Source organism: Oncorhynchus gorbuscha, linkage group LG05 (assembly GCF_021184085.1).
Source record: "Oncorhynchus gorbuscha isolate QuinsamMale2020 ecotype Even-year linkage group LG05, OgorEven_v1.0, whole genome shotgun sequence".
NCBI classification, from domain to species: Eukaryota; Metazoa; Chordata; class Actinopteri; order Salmoniformes; family Salmonidae; genus Oncorhynchus; species Oncorhynchus gorbuscha.
In genome coordinates this window covers 41,523,745-41,544,646 of record NC_060177.1, presented here as the reverse complement: position 1 = coordinate 41,544,646, position 20,902 = coordinate 41,523,745, and the positions used below count along the sequence as shown (strand labels likewise).

The 20,902-nt window shown below is 42.1% G+C and overlaps 1 protein-coding gene across 1 annotated transcript in view; it reads right to left on the bottom strand.

Annotated features, from left to right (window-relative positions):
• Positions 1 to 2,445: 2,445 nt before the first annotated feature.
• Positions 2,446 to 20,902, bottom strand: part of daam2 (dishevelled associated activator of morphogenesis 2) — a 225,724-nt gene continuing 207,267 nt past the window's right edge. The window contains 9 exon segments of the mRNA XM_046349916.1: positions 2,446 to 3,121; positions 4,082 to 4,252; positions 7,722 to 7,853; positions 8,089 to 8,149; positions 8,436 to 8,543; positions 8,740 to 8,908; positions 11,595 to 11,683; positions 12,976 to 13,082; positions 17,524 to 17,608. Coding sequence (XP_046205872.1) covers positions 2,909 to 3,121; positions 4,082 to 4,252; positions 7,722 to 7,853; positions 8,089 to 8,149; positions 8,436 to 8,543; positions 8,740 to 8,908; positions 11,595 to 11,683; positions 12,976 to 13,082; positions 17,524 to 17,608 — 1,135 coding nt within the window. The 3' untranslated portion in view covers positions 2,446 to 2,908.

Here is a 20,902-nt window from a genome sequence, read left to right as displayed (position 1 = left end):
CTTTGTCCTGCCTACTGCTAAAGTATTAGAAATGTGTATGACTAGATAATAGGAATAAATCAAAACAGAAACAAATAAAATACCCAAGTGGGCTGCACCATGTGAACTGTGTGGCCTTGTTCTTCCATGGAGTTGTCTGAACCACTGGCTTACAGTCAGAGGAATGACCCCTTACGCCAAAAGATACATGGGGACCTGGAGAATAAGGGAGGAAGGACAAAGGGAGGAAGTCTTTCCAGGCTAAAAACACAGGTGTCGCCGCTCGTCTGTTTTGCCTGTTGTCAGTCCTATAGTCAGTTGCGCATCATATTTTATTTTACACGCAACACTTGCTAGCTACCCATTTGCTTTGAGACCACTCCAATACATCGTTCACCATTTTAAGTGCTGTGTACATTCATCCTCACGTTACAATTACACAGAGATCCCACTGGATGGGATGGTCGCAAATCACAAAGTCAAAGGAAAAGAGACGAGAAAAAGGATGCCCCTTCAATTATACGTATTATTGTTATTATTTAATCGTGACCTCCAAATCTTAGTACCAGTAACCACCATTTTGACCAGAATGGAGTTAGCTGCTTGTGGTATAACCAACCTAGCACATTATTATTATAATTAGAGGATAAAAGTGACAATGCATTGCGTTAACACGATTGGAATATGTACCATTTTATCAATGTGTTAGGAAACATAGATGATACTTGACAGAGGACGTTTGCTTCTAAATATAAATATATAAACGGCTTCCTAATTGCAGAGCTTTTAGTATTTGTATATTTATTTATATATATATATATATATATATATATATATATATATATATATATATATATATATATATACAGTACCAGTCAAAGGTTTGGACACACCTACTCATTCAAGGGTTTATCTTTATTTAGACTATTTTCTACATTGTAGAATAATAGCGAAGACATCAAAACTATGAAATAACAAATGTGGAATAATGTTGAAAACCAAAAAAGTGTTAAACAAATCAAAATATATTTTAGATTCTTCAAAGTAGCCACCCTTTGCCTTGATGACAGCTTTGCACACTCGTGGCATTCTCTCAACCAGCTTCATGAGGTAGTCACCTGGAATACATTTCAATTAACAGGTGTGCCTTGTTAAAAGTTCATTTGTGGAATTTCTTTCCTTCTTAATGCGTTTGAGCCAATCAGTTGTGTTGTGACAAACACTGTATATAGTGTTTTTCTGTTGCTTTGGCACAGGGTACTGCCGAAACAATCCTTCTCTTCTTCAAATTGTTGACGACAAATTAATAGTAAAAGGTCAACTTGGGGCACGGGTACTCTCCCACGTATTTGTACTGGGAAGTGTTGTGCTCTCGTTCTGTGAAATTCTGTATGGGAGTGAGTCCTCGGGAATGCCACATGGTAGAGGCACTTGGGAAGAGAGTGTTCCCAAAGGCAGCCGATGTGGCCACGTCTCCTGAGCAGAAGTCCCCATTGTGTCACCTCAACATCCTACTCCCAAATCCTGCATGGGCCTACACCAGCAGCAAAGCATCTGCTGCAAAAATGTTGGCAGTTTTTGGGAAGTACTCCTTGTGTCTTTACATTCACTACTAGAAGAAGTAAAGCTACTACCAACTAGTATAAGCACCACGAGAGTAAGAGACAGAGCGAGAGAGGAGGCTCCACAGAGAACCACTGCCACCTGCTGGGCTAAAGCAGTCATTACACCAAATAGCAAAAACTCACAGAGCGATGCAACCCATCAAGGGACAAATAGAATAGGTTGCCATGGCACCGTAAGGTCGGGTAGGCAGAGAGCTCCTGTATATTTTGTAAATAGTTGTCATTAATAGCTTTAATAGCATTTTTTCCCTACAAACTTTGGGTTTTATGAATGAACTATTAGCTTATTATTATAGTCTGAATCCAGCATGTTTTAAAGGCTGAAATTGGCGGTTGCTTTTTGGCTAGCTAGAAAACTAATGTTAGCTTGCTAGTATGTAATGTTTTGTATTGATTTGATTATACCTACTTTCCAGATGTTGAGGATTGAGAGAAGCCAGAATACAGAGGTGTAAAGAGATGACAGATGACCATGACTTGCTAATCCTGAATTACTATTGTGTGTCTTGTGACTGCCAAGTGGGTGCTGCATTTTGGAATTAGTGAAGAGTAGTTGGCTAGCTAGTCCAGTGGCTATTAGGAAACTCTAACTTCATCTGATTGAGTCCGACTACCAAACCACAGACGGCGTGGATGTCGAGACACCGTGATGACAACGTGCTGCCTGCTGCTTCCACTTTGACCACCTCTTCCCTCCGCTGACCACCTCAATCATGCCATGCACTTTCTCATTATGTTTATTTTATTTTTATTGTTTGTTTTTGTTGTTGCTTTACAACGCTTTGAGCTTTTCTTTATGTAATGAAGAGCGATATAAAATTATTATGATTAGAGTATGTACGTGTGTGTGTGTGTGTGTGTGTGTGTGTGTGTGTGTGTGTGTGTGTGTGTGTGTGTGTGTGTGTGTGTGAGTGGAAGAGCACAGTGAGAAAGAGGGGGATAGACAAAGAGAGACATGGAGCACAGTTCTGGAGAGATGTGGTCAAAAGGGGATGGAGAGGTGGTCTAAAGAGGAAAGGGAGTCATGTCACAGTGGTCTGTCTGTCAGTCAGTTTAAGTGTCTGTAGTCCACTTCTGAAGATGGGGTCAGGTGTCTTGGTGGAGTTTTGAAGAAGAGCAATTCTCGTCAACTAAAAATCTACTTTCCTTCCGATGGGTTGTGTGGCTGCTATATCAAAACGGCAATCCAACACCCACAATCTTACCCTCTGACCCTTAACCTCTAGAGTTCACCGGTGAGGAAAACAGTGCCAACATTGTTTGTTGTCTCCCTTTCATCTATGACTCCTGGGGGCCAGGGGTCATTAATAGTTGACCTTGGTGACCGGTCTTTCGCGGCCACCCCCTTCCACTAGCTGATTGACCGAACGCTTGCGGTTGCGCTTGAGTTTGGACAGGTCCTTGTCAAAGACCTCGCCAGAGCGCAACGCCGACACCAGGTCGTCAAACTCGCCCCCCACCTCGTCCGTGGCGCCACCCTTCTTGGCCCGCCGTTCACGCTCTCGCTGCTCCTTCAGCTATAAGGGAGAGATAGAAGGGGGGGAGGGGGAGAGACACATAGTTATAGACAGACAGAACATTGAACAGAAGTGCAGATAGAAGTGCTGATGGGAAAACAAAACAGAGAAACAGCCAGCCATATGACAAACACAGACAAACCAAAAACACAGGGAAAACCATTGGTGACTAAGAAATTATTTTTAAACCTCCCACTTTGGGCTAGATGTTTCAATGTGTAGTTCATACATGTATAATCCATGAACATAATTACTGTCTTACTTCAATTAGCCACTAAATCCTTAGTTTGAAAGCGACTGTTTTCTTAAAGCTGTGCCATGCCATTTTCTCTATATTTCCCTCCACATGGGCCAGCCCCCTAGCCATTTGAGTTCTAGCCAATGAGCGTCGGTCCCTTGCATTTGAGTGACAGCTAGCAAGAGCCTGCCCAGCGTTATCCAATGAGGTTGCAGGGCGGGCCCAATGGCTCAGTGGACACCGCAAAGAGAGAGAGCGAGAGAGAGCAATGAATGACGTGGTGCACATATCTGCACATATGTGACGTAGATCACAATTTTCAGGGACCACTTTTTTATTTAACCTTTATTTAACTAGTGCAACATTCAGATCAACTGGCTAAAGAGTATATACAAGTACCAGAGAATCCCTTTAACAAATGCAGAACAGAGTGCAGACTTTAAGGTTACTACATATTACTAAAATGCTTATCATCATCCTCATCACTACATAAACATGATGTGGTTTTACTCAGGCTGCAAGGTTGTTCTGTGTCTAAGTGTGTCTGTCAGCATGAATGCAGGGGGATGGATGTCTGGAGGTCTGTCTTGTTCCCAGACTTTTCCAGTTCTCCAAGCCACATTCCCATGACTGTTGTCATGAATATTCTCCAGGTCCTTCCTTGTGTGTGTGTGTGTGTGTCTCACTATAGCCTAAATGCCTGCCTGGTCTCTCTCTCTCACCATGACTTCCATGCGTGCTCTCCTTTCCTCCTCCTGCTTGCGGCGCTGCATGTTCTCCAGGTCCTGCCTGGCTTCGTCGAACGACACCAGGAATGTGTCGAAGATCCCAAAGAACTCATCGGGCTGCATGCGATCCTGCTCCTCCCCAAAGTGCTTCAGTGACTTGGTGAACTGCACAAGGAGAGAGAGGAAGGGATGGGGAATGTTGGAATTACAGATCTCACCCTAATGAAGGTGAAGTGACGGAAACGGAAACGTTGGAAGCATCTGAATCACCAGTGTGCAGTGTGTTTTTTCCTCTATACACTTGTTAGTACTATGTGTGTGAGTTTAACCAGTAATTGGAATTACACATCTCACCCTAATGAAGGTGAAGTGACGGAAACGTAAATGCTGGAAGCATCTGAATCACCCGTGTACAGTGTGTTTTGTCCTCTATACACCTGTTAGTACTATGTGTGTGAGTTTAACCAGTAATTGGAATTACACATCTCGAAAGTAAGCCCAAATAAAGTTAACATAATTAGCAATGGTAGTTGGTATCGGCCAATCCGTAAGGGCTGGATCGTTTGGAAATACATATTATTGATACACCTCTACCACGGATCGTGGAATTTCCCAGAAATCCCAATTGAGGCAAACAATTGTAGGAAGTAAATTTGTAAAAAAAAATCCTCTAAACCTCAATAGAGGGCTTTAGCCAGCCTGATTCCTCTACACATAATGTCTCGTGGACAGACTAGGTAAACATAAATGGTACCATAGATCTGTCATGACGGGATGCGTGAGATAATGAGCAGCGCTAGTTTTGGTGCTCTGGACAAATTGCGATTTCGCACTTGCTAGTATCTTTCAGATTTCGGAAAGGGGACGGGACATTTGGCCCATATACTTGCTCGTAACGTTCCAGTCCCGATCCTCGTTCCATCTCTGCTGCCCTGTAACTGATTCCCTTGCAGATTATGCCGACATTCCCGACAGCTTGTCAAACAGTTGTCCCAAAGTTCAAGCCTGACGTTCCGCTTCCCTTTCCCCCTTGGTGCGAGTTTATATAGCTAAGAATGTAGAATGTTGAGAGGTGGTTGTATGGTGTGGTGGTTAACATGTTGGTCTGATTACCCCAACATTGTAGGTTCAAATCCCAGATTGGATGACCGCATTACCTTCCATGTACATTCTGCACCCCTTCCCCCCTATGCCCAGCGAGCCTGCCAAATGTTTGGTGCGAGAATGAATAGCTGGTGTGTACATTCCCCACACAAGCCAACACTGTGACGTCTCTCAAGGCACTACACTGGACATTGTGCAAACTGGAAACCGCATAAATGTATTGTAGCTGGAGACTTAATAAACGAAATCTGAGGAAAACGCTCCCGAAATTCTAACACCACATCTCCTTTGCTACTCGCTGCATGAAAATTCTTGACCATTGCTACTCTCCCTTCTGGGACGCTATAAGGCCCTCCCCCACCCTTTGGGAAATCTTACCACACCTCCATCCTGCTCCTCTCTGCCTATAGGCAGAAACTTAAACAGGAAGCACCCATGGTAAGGACTGTTCAACATTGGTCTGAACCAATAGGAATCTATGCTTAAAGATTGTTTTGATCACGCGGACTGGGATATGTTCTGGGCCGCCTCCGGGAATAATATCGATGTATACACTGACTCGGTGACTGGGTTCAACAGGAAGTGCCTAGAGGATGTTGTTCCCACTGTGACGATTAGAACTTATCCATGTCAGAAACAATGGATAGATGGCAGCATTCACGCAAAACCACGACATTTAACCACAGCAAGGTGACTGTACACACCCATGTTCCCAAACTAGTCTTGACCCCATTAGTCGACTGGTCAAAGGCTGTTGGTCGGCCAATAACATTGTAGCCAGGCATTTGCAACAAAAAAAAAACGTTTTTATAGCAAAAGAATCACAAAATGGATTGATGCCTGTCTCAGTGGACATTGTGGAGGCAGTGAGGATGGCACACCAGTGTCACTAGTAGTATATTTACCATTCATTTCAATAATTTCTAATCTACAATGTTTGCTTGATTACCGTAATTTCTGTTAATGCATTCAATATATTATTATTACAGTCTTTTACAGTTCTCATTGTCGGAGTGGAAACGCTGTTTGCAGAGAGCACAACCTAGGCTTGTGAGAAACAGGTTTTGGTTTATTTCATTCCATTTACGAGTTATCAATTTATTCATTGTGTTTTGTTTGGAGTGCTCCTGTCAATGTTGAGTAAGGACCTGATTACACAGAGAAGTAGTGCTCTGTGTCCAGTATGATGGAAGTTAGCAAATTATAACGTGTTTTAGCACAGTGACTGGATGTCTATGCTATCATTTGTTATTTGCCATCATGCTATCCACTAGTTCATCTGACTCTGGGGAAGTAGATAAAGGGCCTCATTGACAAAATCCTGAAGTATCCCTTTAATAATGTTTACATATATCTACTGCTGTACAACCTTTTGGATTATTTTGTGCTTGTTGAGATTTACTGCATTGAGTGATGGGAACATAAGCATTTCACTGCACCGATAACATTACTTTATTTAATCCTTAGTAAGCACTTCACTGGAATCAGTTTCCCTGTCCAAGAAGTGATGTCATCAGAAATAATCATTTCTATTACTTTAGCCAGCCAGACAGACAGACAGACAGACCCCCATGAATATTGAGAAACCTGACTGGGTTGCCTACACGTTGACTCATCCTCTCCCCAACACACACACACAGCTTCGAGGCAAGTGGGTTAGATAGAGTCTGGCCTGGTGCACACAGAGGTTATTTTGTTTTATAGCAGCAAATGGAGCTTCGGCTCAGGCCTTTTCCTGTGACATTGTAAATGGACCATTTTCCCCCTCCTTTTTACAGTGCTCCTTGAACAAATAATTCGGAGTACAGACGTTAACACAGACGAGGCTCTGTGATGGCAACGAGTGCCCTTCCCTCTCTTTTTCTCTCTCTCCGTCTCTCTTTCTCCTCCCTCTTTCCATCCTTTACATGCACACATACCACATCAGTCCTCATGGCCATGTGACTCACTGACACACACACATAATCGAAAAATACTGCAAAACATAGCAACTGCCTTCCCACTCAAACATTCTCATACACATTCCACTACAACCCGTTGTCCCCTACAGAGTTCAAAAAGCCTTTCTCTCATTCCCTTAGAAGGAGGTAACAGAGGAGACCAACTACATTTCAACAGTAATAAATCTGATAAACAGAGATAAACGAATTCAACATCGGGGTTCCCCGGCCTGTTCAAGTCAAGTCAAATCAAATCAAATTGTATTTGTCATATGCAGATGCTATTGCGGGTGTAGCGAAATGCTTGTGTTTCTAGCTCCAACAGTGCAGTAGTATCTAACAATACACACAATCTAAAGTAAAGGAATGGAATTAAAAATATATAAATATTAGTAATCACACAGGGTTGGAAAGATGCACAAAGGTTCCTCTCTTCCCTCTCTTACCCACCACCAACTCCTCTCTCTCTCTCATACTGGTTTGGCAAGAGTATTCGGAATGGGATTGGAGCCATTAATGTTCATAGTTGAGAGGGGACACTACATTGTCCTTGGCCTACTTCAAGGGGTTGAGAGGTTAACGGTTTCTACCTTGTCCTTGGCCTCGTTCAGAAGGTCTTCTAGCTCAGAGAAGCTGAAGCTGGCCACTGTGATGAAGTCCCCCACCACGGGGACAAACTTGTCCCCTCGGTCCGTCGTCCTGCTCTGCTGGTACTGCAGCTCCTGAAGGGGGAGAGAGGGATGTTATCATTTCACTTTCTTTTTCACTCACTTTTTCTGTTGTTAGTCTTTGTAACATACGCTCTTGTATTCACAGAAAATGTCTTTCTTTCTCTTAAGTGAGGGAGGTATTACCTAGGAATGTGTGTAGCAAGTAAAGACATCGAGACAGTCGCCAGATGCGCATCACAAGCACACACAGACAGACAGGCGGACACACAAATGATTGACAACTCACAGTCTCTATAGCCTTCAGTCCACTCTTGATGTTGTGCACCTCTTTCTCTAGCTCAGCCAGACTGGTTTAGAAAAGGAAGACGTTCAGATGTCAGTTATTATTTAATCCTATCCCACTATGGGTTAAGTATATTGGGGTAATAAGGCATAATCTAATCCTAGATCAACCTCTCCCTTGAGCTCCCATAGAGCAGCACAATTTTTCAAATAGCTTTTGAATGGTACCCCAGTAAAGTGGAGTAGGATAAAGTTGCGTCTAGACACTGATCTAAGGTCAGTTTTGTGTGCGGCCTAATGGTTAAGGTTAACTGATCCTAGATCTGTGTCAAACAGGCGGTGGGTACTTACTTGACTTTGGCTGCCTCAGGTATGCTGAGCAGGTCCTGCTGGATGTGGAGGATGTCAGGGTAGTTCTTCTCAAAAATCATGATTAGGTAGTGCAACATGGTGATGTTCCTGTTTCAACACACATTAGAATGGATAGTGAGAGAACACACATGTCATTGAAATCACTCTCTCTCACACACAGAAACACACACTTTCTCTCACCCTTACAAACGCCCTCTCACACTCACACATTTGATCTGCAAATCTCTGCCCACAACCCCTCGCCGTTCGTGCAACCGTTAAATCCTCGTGTGCCCGCTCTGACCTGTCTATGCTGGACTTGGTGTCTGCGATCTTGTTGAGGGATGACACCTTGAAGCCGTAGGCGTTGCCCCGCTGACCTTTGTTCATGAAGTTTCCGAAGGCCAGGACCACCTCCAGGGTCTGAGTCAACCTCTTACTGCGGACCACCTCCTTCGAGGCACTCAGTATGGCTGAGAGAGAGGGGGGTTGAGGGAGAGCTGTATGTGATAGCTATAACATATAAGACTACATTTAACAATGCTAGACATGAAGTCCATAGTAGATGATGGTTCAACTCCAGCGAGCAAGAGAGAGAGAGAGAGGGTGGGGGGGAACAATTGCAATGCATTGTGATAGCTTTCACAAACTGCATTCAACACCGAAAGACATCCTTAGTAGCTAAGGTTTGAACCTCAAACTCCGCTGAGAGAGAACAATTGCAATCTTTTGTAATAGCTATAACACGGTGAAGATCTCAAATGCGTACTCCTTGCGTCCTCTCTTTTCTTCTCCTTCTCAAAACCTATTGGATAAGAAAGCCAGAAGTCCCTCCCCTCTGATGACCTCCTCTAATGGGTTTTGAGAAGGAGACGAGGTGAGAGGACACAAGGAGTATGCAATTGAGATCTTCCCATAGACGACATCCATGACGTCTTAGCTGAGAGTTCAACCTCAAACTCCAGCGAGAGAGAGAGAGAGAGAGAGGGCAAATAACAACGTGTCATGATAGCTAATACATAGCTACAATCATTATGCAAGATGTCCACAGTAGCTAAAGGGTACATCCTCAGACGCAAATGAAGGAGAAAGAGTGTTTCTTTGACTTAAAAGGAACAAAACCACAATACAGATCTACGGAGTACTAATAGAACAAAAGCCATCCCCATCCTAATCTATCTCTCCCTGGAGTGAGAGTTGGCATCACAGAACAGGCCGCATCTCTTCAGAGATCTCTTTCTTCACTTTAAAAGGTCAATCTGCAGCTCAAACAACATAGGCTGTTATCCCGCCACTGTTTTGGTAAATAGCTGAAAGAAAACTAAGACAGAACGCAATTAATACAGTAACATGAGTGGAGTTCAGGAGGGTGCAAATTTGTTCCAGATAGAAATGTCAGAGATGACCTATCTGACAGAGGAGGATGTATATTCTACATGTCGTATTTATATCTGAATGTTTGGTAGCATTGAACCCCATACACGACACAGGTCAGGTGGAGCTTGAAAATTGAAATGAGACAACATCATCCTCTGCCTATCTCTTCCCCCTGGGAACTGAAGTCCCTGGCTGGATGGATGGATGTAAAAAACAAAAAAAAAACATTTTATCCATATTGTTATTATTGTAGTCCGTTCTCCTGCGAGGAAGCTTGTAAAACATTGGCTTGAAGCTAAACTTTTTGGTTGGAATTTAAGGCTAGACACACAATATGTAGCTCCTGAACGTCCTGGGTGGGCCTTGGAAAACAGTAAGACTACTTAAGGACTTCATAATACATTCATAAGAAGTACATAAGCAGTTCATAGATGCTTCATAGACGTCAACAATCTGACCCCTTGATGTTTCCTTTACTCCTATCTACTTCCGACAATGACAATTCTGAAGGGAGCAATATCGGGTTTAGTGAAAAGGTAGAGAAGAACCTTTTCACACTGTCAGAGCCACCTACTGTACTGCAAAGAGTGATATTTATTTTAACATTTACATTTACATTTAAGTAATTTAAAAAGCCATTGTCAAAATACACCAATTCACCAAATACTTCCAGACGCAGTATTAAGCAGACATTCTGTGAAATATAGACATCGTCAATAGTTACATGACTGAATCCTACTTGTACAGTATCTGCCTCATTCCATTCCAGAACCCACAAACTGTCCTCATCCTGCATGGGCGTCATGGAGAGGTTCTGAAATAAATCCCACTGAGCGTGTATAAGGGCTGCTTATTTCCTCCATCAAAAGTTGGCTCTGAGGTTATGATAGGATTACTTGTCTTATATCTTATTCAAACGTTATTAAAGTGTGCATGTTTTAATGTCATAAGCCTGAGTAGAAACCTCTAAAACAAGCACACACATACAAGGTCACATTCTCACACACGCACAGTCAAATCACAGGCAAATACACACACACACATTCTCACTCACAAATGCACGAGCACACATATGCACATGTGTGTACTGCATGCCTTTTGCTGGAAACCTTTACCCATGCAGCACTTAGAAGGGAACAGCGGTGTTTATGAGAACGCCTCTCCCCTCTCAAAAATTGCCAGCTTTACAAAACAGCCTCCCTGGTAACTTCACTCTATTTCAACTGGAGAAAAAAAAGTTCACGTGCACACACACACACACACACACACACACACACACACACACACACACACACACACACACACACACACACACACACACACACACACACACACACACACACACACACACACACACACATGCTCACAAACATAAAAAGCTCAGAGAAATGCTTTGCTAGATGTCTAATTAACAGACTTATTGACATTTCCTCTCCTCCTACTAGATCTTTCTCTTCATTGTGGTTTCACCACAGATAACTAGGACTTTTTAATTTATAATAGTCTGTGGTGACTACTCTCCTCACATTTCCTCTGCTATTTCTGTTCATCTATAGGAGCCTTTTCAAGAACATTCAATTGAAAAAAAGTGAATCCAAATGAAGATATGCTCTTTGGCAGAGGCTTTTGGCTATAGCAACTTATCAGTGAGTGCATACTGTACATTTTCGTATGGGTGGCCCCAGAGGGAATCAAACCCACTACCCTAGGGCCATACACTTACTAACTGAGCCACACAGGACCACAAGGCCCGAGTGTCTTTGACTAGCTACTCAATCGTACCTTCGACCTTGGGCTTGGTTTCCGCCAGGCGCTCTGCAAACTTCTTCTTGAAGTACAGGGCCTGAAGTCTCTGCTGGTAGTGGTCAATTCTAGAGGTGGGATTAAAGAGGGGATGAAAGGGACAGGATAGAGAGAAAACACACAAAAAAGGAGTTAGGAGTTAGAGTTAATGTTGTCCCCGGGGAAAATCATTTCAAAACGAGAAAAAAAAGCATGCTCCCTTCAAAAAATATCCTTGCAACATGTACCTGTAGCTAACGCTGCAGATAGCGATACTGGGTGATTTGAAAAGTCATAGTTAATCAATCAATAATATAATAATACTTTTAGCAAAAATGTTAATCTATAATTTACAATCTGTAGAAACTATGAGAATAGAAAGTTCATAACTTTTGTGAAGCATCACAGCACAATTGAAAAATAGATGGCAAATAGAAATCCAATACAGATGGTGTAATGACATATAGATTACATTTACATTTACATTTAAGTCATTTAGCAGACGCTCTTATCCAGAGCGACTTACAAATTGGTGCATTCACCTTATGACATCCAGTGGAACAGCCACTTTACAATAGTGCATCTACATATTTTAAGGGGGGAGGGGGTGAGAAGGATTACTTTATCCTATCCTAGGTATTCCTTAAAGAGGTGGGGTTTCAGGTGTCTCCGGAAGGTGGTGATTGACTCCGCTGTCCTGGCGTCGTGAGGGAGTTTGTTCCACCATTGGGGAGCCAGAGCAGCGAACAGTTTTGACTGGGCTGAGCGGGAACTGTACTTCCTCAGTGGTAGGGAGGCGAGCAGGCCAGAGGTGGATGAACGCAGTGCCCTTATTTGGGTGTAGGGCCTGATCAGAGCCTGGAGGTACTGAGGTGCCGTTCCCCTCACAGCTCCGTAGGCAAGCACCATGGTCTTGTAGCGGATGCGAGCTTCAACTGGAAGCCAGTGGAGAGAGCGGAGGAGCGGGGTGACGTGAGAGAACTTGGGAAGGTTGAACACTAGACGGGCTGCGGCGTTCTGGATGAGTTGTAGGGGTTTAATGGCACAGGCAGGGAGCCCAGCCAACAGCGAGTTGCAGTAATCCAGACGGGAGATGACAAGTGCCTGGATTAGGACCTGCGCCGCTTCCTGTGTGAGGCAGGGTCGTACTCTGCGGATGTTGTAGAGCATGAACCTACAGGAACGGGCCACCGCCTAGATGGGAGGGGTTGAATGGAGCTGAAGGGTGGGACTAATAACAACAAGATAACTAATGTCAAATATACTGTCTGTAAAACTTATTTACTGTAGGTTCAGAACTTTTGTGAAATAGCACAGTTAAAAATATATGGCAAATAGAATCTCATTGGAAATGGGGTGTTAGCAAAATGGCGAAGCTCACCTGCTCATCTCAAAGAGGAAGCGGTCAGCACGGGCCATGCGCTCCAGCTCGTGTTTGTGCTCTTCCAGGAGGTCAATGTCACTCTTTTCAGGGACAAACTTCAGCAGCTACATAAGCACAAACCCAGGAGGAACTCAAATCAAAACCCACGTTTTCTTAGAATGCATCTAAGAAATGTCAATGTAGTTATTAGCAATACACAATTGATTACTTGAATTTGCATCCCTGCCTTCATATCATCATTTGTGTAATTTTACTGGTTTAGAATAGTTCTGGTTCATCCCCAAATACATATGTTATTTTTTCTGTAGGCCGCAGCTTTTGTGTGTGAAAATGACAGATTGAGCTAATGGGAGTAATCCTTATAGACGGATGATGGTCAATTGAGACGATTGTCCATCAAAAAACGCACAATATGTCTGCCTTTGTGCTGTAACCACTTTTGTATAAAACAAGTTGACGTGAGTTTAACTTTTGACTGACAAAACTGATTCATGTATATATGATTTTATCCATGTTCATGCATCTGTGTGGTCATAGTTTAATCTACAGTTATGTACAGTACCAGTCAAAACTTTGGACATAACTAATCATTCAATGGTTTTTCTTAATTTTTTTATATTTCCTACATTGTAGAATAATAGTGAAGACATCAGAACTATTAAATAACAAACAAGTCAAAATATATATCATATTTTAGATTCTTCAAAGTAGCCACCCTTTGCCTTGATGACAGCTTTGCACACTCTTGGCATTCTCTCAACCAGTTTCATGAGAAATGGTTTTCCAACAGGCTTGAAGAAGTTCCCAGATATGCTGAGCACTTGTTGGCTGCTTTTCTTCACTCTGCAGTCCAACTCATCCAAAACCATCTCAATTGGGTTGATGTTGGGTGATAGTGGAGGCCAGGTCATCTGATGCAGCACTACATCCCTCTCCTTCTTTGTCAAATAGCTCTTACACAGCCTGAAGGTGCATTTTGGTTCATTGTCCTGTTGAAAAACAAATGATAGTGCCACTAAGCGCAAACCAGATGGGATGGCGTATCGCTGCAGAATGCTGTTGTAGCCATGCTGGTTAAGTGTGCCTTAAATTCTAAATAAATCAGTGACAGTGTCTCCAGCAAAGCATCCACACACCATCACACCTCCTCCTCCATGCTTCACGGTGGGAATCACACATGCAGAGATCATCCGTTCACCTACGCATCTCACAAAGACATGGCGGTTAGAACCAAAAATCTCAAATTTGGATTTATCAGACTAAAGGACAAATTTCCGCCAGTCTAATGTCCATTGCTCGTGTTTCTTGGCCCAAGCAAGTCTCTTCTTCTTATTGGTGTCAGTTAGTAGTGGCTTCTTTGCAGCAATTCAACCATGAAGGACTGATTCACTCAGTCTCCTCTGAACAGTTGATGTTGAGATGTGTCTGTAACTTGAACTCTGTGAAGCATTTATTTGGGATGCAATTTCGGAGGCTGATAACTCTAATGAACTTATCCTCTGCAGCAGAGGTAACTCTGGGTATATTCATTTCCTGTTGCAGTCCTCATGACAGCCAGTTTCATCATAGAGCTTGATGGTTTTTGCGACTGCACTCCAAGAAACATTCAAAGTTCTTTCCAGATTGACTGACAATTTGTCTTAAAGTAATGATGGACTGTCATTTCTCTTTGCTTATTTGAGCTGTTCTTGCCATAATATGGACTTAGTCTTTTACCAAATAGGGCTATCTTCTATATACCACCCCTACCTGGTCACAAGACAACTGATTGTCTCAAACGCATTAAGGAAAGAAATTCCACAAATGAACTTTTAACATGGGACACATGTTAATTGAAATGCATTCCAGGTGACTACCTCATGAAGCTGGTTGAGAGAATGCCAACAGTGTGCAAAGCTGTCATCAAGGCAAAGGGTGGCTACTTTGAAGAATCTCAAATATATTTCAATTTGTTTAACACTTTTTTTTTAAATAGTAAAAATAAAGAAAAACCCTGGAATGAGTAGGTGTCTCCAAACTTTTGAATGGTACTGTATACAGGTAAATATCTTAAGTCTGATATTTTGAGTTATACTTAAGTAAATGCCAAAACGATTCTCCACCCTTCTTCCAAAGTGTGCACTTGCACACGTCCAGTAAAGGATTTAAAAGCATAGGATGGTTGTGAGCATTGGTTGGAAGGAGTTTCCACCAGTGTTAAATCTATGACGGGGAGTGTGCATGTGCACACTTCAGATAAGAGGGGAGAATCAGGATGTAGCCAGAAAGTGGCTTAATTCTCACGTGGTCTACTTTATTGTTGTGCCCGAAGCAAAGCATTAACCTGATTTTCTTTGTCGATGTGTATGCACGCCGCAAGACTCACTTTACATAAAAGTCTGCCCGGCAAAAGGAATGATTTATCTCTTTCCTCTGTGACTAAGGGTTCTTTCTTTAAACAGCCACAAGCTAACAGCCACCAAATATTGAGTTGATTTGACATTTAAAGAAACTTGTTGAGGATAGGGGGCAGTATTTTCACTTTGGATGAATTGCGTGCCCATAGTAAACTGCATCAAACACTGTCCTAGATTGCTAATATATGCATATTATTATTATTATTACTATTATTATTAGTAGTATTGGATAGAAAACACTCTGAAGTTTCTAAAAACTGTTTGAAGTATGTCTGTGAGTATAACAGAACTCATAGGGCAGGCAATCTTCCAAACAAGAAGTGAAATTCTTTCCCAACAATAATAATAATAATAATATATGCCATTTAGCAGACGCTTTTATCCAAAGCGACTTACAGTCATGTGTGCATACATTCTACGTATGGGTGGTCCCGGGGATCGAACCCACTACCCTGGCGTTACAAGCGCCATGCTCTACCAACACAGCTACACAGGACCACAGGATGTGGATCTGGAAGCACTTCCTACGCCTTCCACTAGATGTCCTCATGCAGTGCAGTAGAAAGTGTAATGGAGCATTTGCTGTGAACTTTGACGTGCTGGGAGGGAAAATAGTCAGTGTCCCGACAGAATGCCATTTTCCTGTGGCGCATTTCTCTGTGAGTGCTACCGCTGTTCCATTTGGCTCCAGATGAAAACGTATGATCCGGTTGGAACGTTATTGGATATATATGATAATAACATCCTGAAGATTGATTCTCTACTTAGTTTGACCAGTTTATTCGACCTGGAATATATCTTTTGGAAGTTTTCTTGCGAGTTATCTTGGACCAGCAGTCAGTTTTTGGGCACGTGAGCTGAAAGTGCTAGCAAATGCAGCTACTTGGACACTAGTATTGGACATTATGGAACAGAACAACGATTTATTATGGAACTAGGACTCCTTGCACTACATTCTGATGAAAGATCATCAAAGGTAAGGGAATATTTATATTGTAAGTTCGTATTTCTGTTGACTCCAACATGGCGGTTACGTCTGAGCTCCGTCTCAGATTATTACAATGTTAGGCTTTTTCCGTAACGTTTAAAAAGTTCTGACACAGCGGTTGCATTAAGAACCAGTGTATCTTTAATTATATGTAGAACATGTATCTTTAGTCAAAGTTTATGATGAGTATTTCTGTTATCTGGCGTAGCTTTCTATAATTCCTCCGGATATTTTGGAGGAATTTCTGAACATGGCATCAATGTAAACCGAGATTTGTGGATATAAAAATGCATATTATCGAACAAAACATAAATGTACTGTGTAACATGTCATATGACTGTCATCTGATGAAGATTTTCAAAAGGTTAGTGATTCATTTTATCTCTAATCCTGCTTTTGTGATTTTATCTTTGGCTGGAAAAAAATGGCTGCGTTTTTTCTTTGATTTGGTGGTGGTCTAACATAAATATATGTTGTGTTTTCGCTGTAAAACATTTTAAAATTCGGACATGATGGGTAGATGAACAAGATGTTTATCTTTCCTTTGAGGTATTGGACTTGTTAATGTGTGAAAGTTAAATATTTCTAAAGAATATTTTTGAATTCCCTGCACCACCTTTTCAGCTGAACGGGGGGGGGGACTACTTGCCCCAACAGGGCAAAAAACAGAAAAAACTGCCCTAACAGAAAAAACAAACTATGGATTACAGTTTCTCCTGGTCGCTGGTCTACATGGGTGAGGAACCATTTAACATTAAATTGTAAAATGATGAACTACCCTTTTAATAATCATAATAATAATTTATTAAACTTATTTTCATAACATAAATCTCATTGTGCTTCATAACCAAAAACGAAAAACAAACAAGCAATATATCATGACAGGTCAGGTCAACCAATAGGGGCCAAGTCTTGGAATGCTGCGTCTTCTGGAGAGGGTCAGTAAATTATTGTGATGGAGTCTGCTGGCCCATACCTTTTATTTTGGGGGGGGGGGGCATTTTTTGGATAAGTAAAATACTTAAATCACCAGGAATTAATCTCTAAATGAATTTAATTTAGGAAATCCATTCCAAAGTATTCACACAAATAACAAAAGAGATGTGTAATCAAGACATGAAAGGATTGTTTTTAATTTATTTTTTATTGAGGATAAATTACCTGCTCCAGCATGTCCTTGGCTAGCTCTTCCCGCTCGTCCATCTCTAGAATGGCCCTCTTGATCTCCTCATTGCTCATTTTTAACCTGCGAGGACAGACCAAAAGAGAGATTTAGTTAGCAATGATGAGAGAGATTTAGTAAGCAATGATGATACAAACTGCAGGGAGGCAGGAGGGATACTGTATCTACACTATATGTGACTTAACTGCCTCAGCTCGCTTACATCTTCTGTTTACTGTGTTTAATTAATATTTGTAAATGTAATTTGTACCCACAGTTTAGCTTGTACAATGCCTTGTTGAAGAACAGTAAAACAAACTCTCTCTCTTCACAAGGCAACAGTAAACATGTCATCCCCCATGAATGATGCAGCTCCCAACTTGGGCCAATGTGTGTACTTTTGTAAATGCCGGATCTCTATGTCAAAAACATGAATGGAAAGATGGATACCTAGTGAGTTGTACAACTGAAATCCTTTAACTGAAATGTGTCTTCCACATTTATCCCATCCCCTCTGAATCAGAGAGGTGCGGAGGGCTGCCTTAATCGACATCCACGTCTTCGGCTCCCAGTGTGTTAACTGCCTTGCAGAATGACAGATTTTTACCTTGTCAGTTCTGGGAGTCGATCCAGCAACCTTTCAGTTACTGGCCCAACACTCTAACCACTAGCGTACCTGCATTATTCACCTAAGGTTTGCCAAAATCCGGCCAGTGGTGTCTGAGATATCACGTGTGACGTACGTACTAAAGTACATCCAGACAGAGACAGATCCATAGTCCCCCTCCCAATTTCATGGGTGGGGGACAATTAGCAATGTAGAAGCTAACCAACCATTTGCAAACAAACACACAGTGGTGCCATGTTTCCAATCAATGTGGGTTCATATTGAAAAGTCAATATAGCTTATGCCCACCAGGCAATGTGTTACACAATGCAAACTGTTGGATTCTGAGAGTATGAACATATACTTATTCATGTCACTGATGGAGTGCTGAGGTTTAGAGGGTCTACACCAGAACTTACGGGTTATAGGAGGAAGGTATATCATGTGTGCAGCTAAGCTTGGAATGTGCTGAGTGCAGGGATGTGATTACATGTGGCAGGCATTGATAAGGGGAGACCTTGGTGGAGATCTTAGAAACTAACAATGTCACTGAGGGAGAGAGGGTAATGTATACTGTTTACATTATGTCAGGGTATGTTATTGTTAGCCATCAGGGATACTCTGGGAGGAGAAGAGACACAGTCTGGAATCAATAACCATGACAGCCTTGAGCTGGGGAGGAGTGAGCACTTTGGGGAAGAGGTCAGGTTAGATGAAGTGAGGAAGAACATATATCACTAAGGTTCTGTCTAGCAACAAGGATGCATTGGCTGTTCAGTTGTGGAGGAGAAGACTCAGCTTAGGAGAAAGGGTTAAATATCAGTGCTTGTGTGAAATGTTTTTTTGTCTGCATTACAGCTGTATCTACTCTTTGGGAAGAATTAAACTTGGTTAAGCTTCTTAAGTGTCCGTGAGTTATTTACTCAAAAATTAGAACCTAACAAAACAAAGCACTTCACATAAAATAGCCTGTCAAAATGAGTTCGCCATCCACAGTAAATTGGTTGTGCTCAAATACTAGCATATCAACCTATCCGTTCAACTAGGTTATAACATAACCAAACGATTGACTAATGAAAAACCACAGTACAAGCAACACAATCACTCCAATGTACTGTAGTACCATAGGGTAACTTCCATACATTGTACTGCTGTACCAGACCATACTCGACCTCGGGAGTATGGCCAACAGCAGCAGAGTTGATCAATGCCCACTGCATTGGGTTTGGATCGATGACACTCTCTGGCAGTACACAGTCCACAACAAAGCCCTACTGACTACAGACTGACCTCATTTGGAAATGGTTGGGCCTGTGTATGTACCCACTAGTTTTTAGGCAATGGCATTGGCAGCATCCTAAATGGGACCCTTAGGCTTATAGAGCTCTGGTCAAAAGTAATGCACAACATAGGGAATAGGGTGCCATTTGGGACGTAGGCAATGACAGTGACCTGAGCTCCAGGGCATGTGGGGGCTCTAAAATCCTGTCTATTGATCTGTGAAGTGGGACAAGAATCTCAATCATCTCTCTTAGGGCACTAAAGCATACACATGGCCATATTGTGAATTGGGGGAGAAGTTAGCTCCTTTGAAGTGACAAAAATTGATCCCAGTCAAGATGTTATGTGACTGGACATCCCCCGAGGAGAAGTTATGCTGTTTGTCTAGTTTTAGACATTTATCATTTCAGTCATGCTTATAACTGTGATTCCCCAATTACTTTGACAAATCAGCAAAAAGGAATGTCATGTTTTTCAAATCACACATCCAGTTTAAAAATCCCTGCTCTTCTAAAGGACTACTATGCCATATAATTGCATTTCCTGAACAGATCTCCTCCTCCTTGAGGAGTCCATTAAAAATACACTGACCAGGTAAAAGCTACAGTTATTGATGTCATCTGTTAAATCAGTGTAGATGAAGGAGATAAGATAGGCTAAAGAAGGATTTTTAATCTTTGAGACAATTGAGACATGGATGTGTGCCATTCAGAGGGTGAATGGGCAAGACAAAATATTTAAACAAGTGAAAGTGTTATGGTAATAGGTGCCAGGCACACCAGTTTGAGTGTGTCAAGAACTGCAATGCTGCTGGGTTTTTCACAGTCAACAGTTTCCTGTGTGTATCAAGAATGGTCCACCACCCAAAGGACATCCAGCCAATTTGCCACAACTGTGGGAAGCATCTAAGTCAACATGGGCCAGCATCTCTGTTGAACGCTTGACCCTCGGAGGTCCCGTCCCCCCACCTCCTTGCTACCACGGCACCACAGAGGAGTCAATTGAGTTACCGTGTACTTACTTTGCAGTATAGTTCAGGGTACCTTGCATACTTTCTAACATAATATATTGCAAAGATAGATGCCAAAAAGGCAAATATAATGCCATCTTTATGGTTACAAGGGTTGAGAATTATAATGTGATTAACCTGGATCCTATATCGGTTTGTGTTATATAGCTAACTCCTGTAAAGACCATAGTAGTTGGCTACACAGCACAAATAGATCTGAGACTGGACTATAATGTGATGTGCATAACAAAACAACACTGAGTCCTATATGTGGTGGCTGTTGTGAAGTGGTTACGCTCTAGGCACATACATATATTGTTCCCTACCAGGCTGAGTTTCAATCCCAGAGTCCACCCTTCCAACTATTCCTCCCACCTCTTTGTACTCCCCTCTAATTCTGCATGTGTCTAAATGCACTGAGTCCTGATGTCCCAGGGCTACATCAAAAGACTTAGCATCGACACAGGAGGGGATTGTGCAT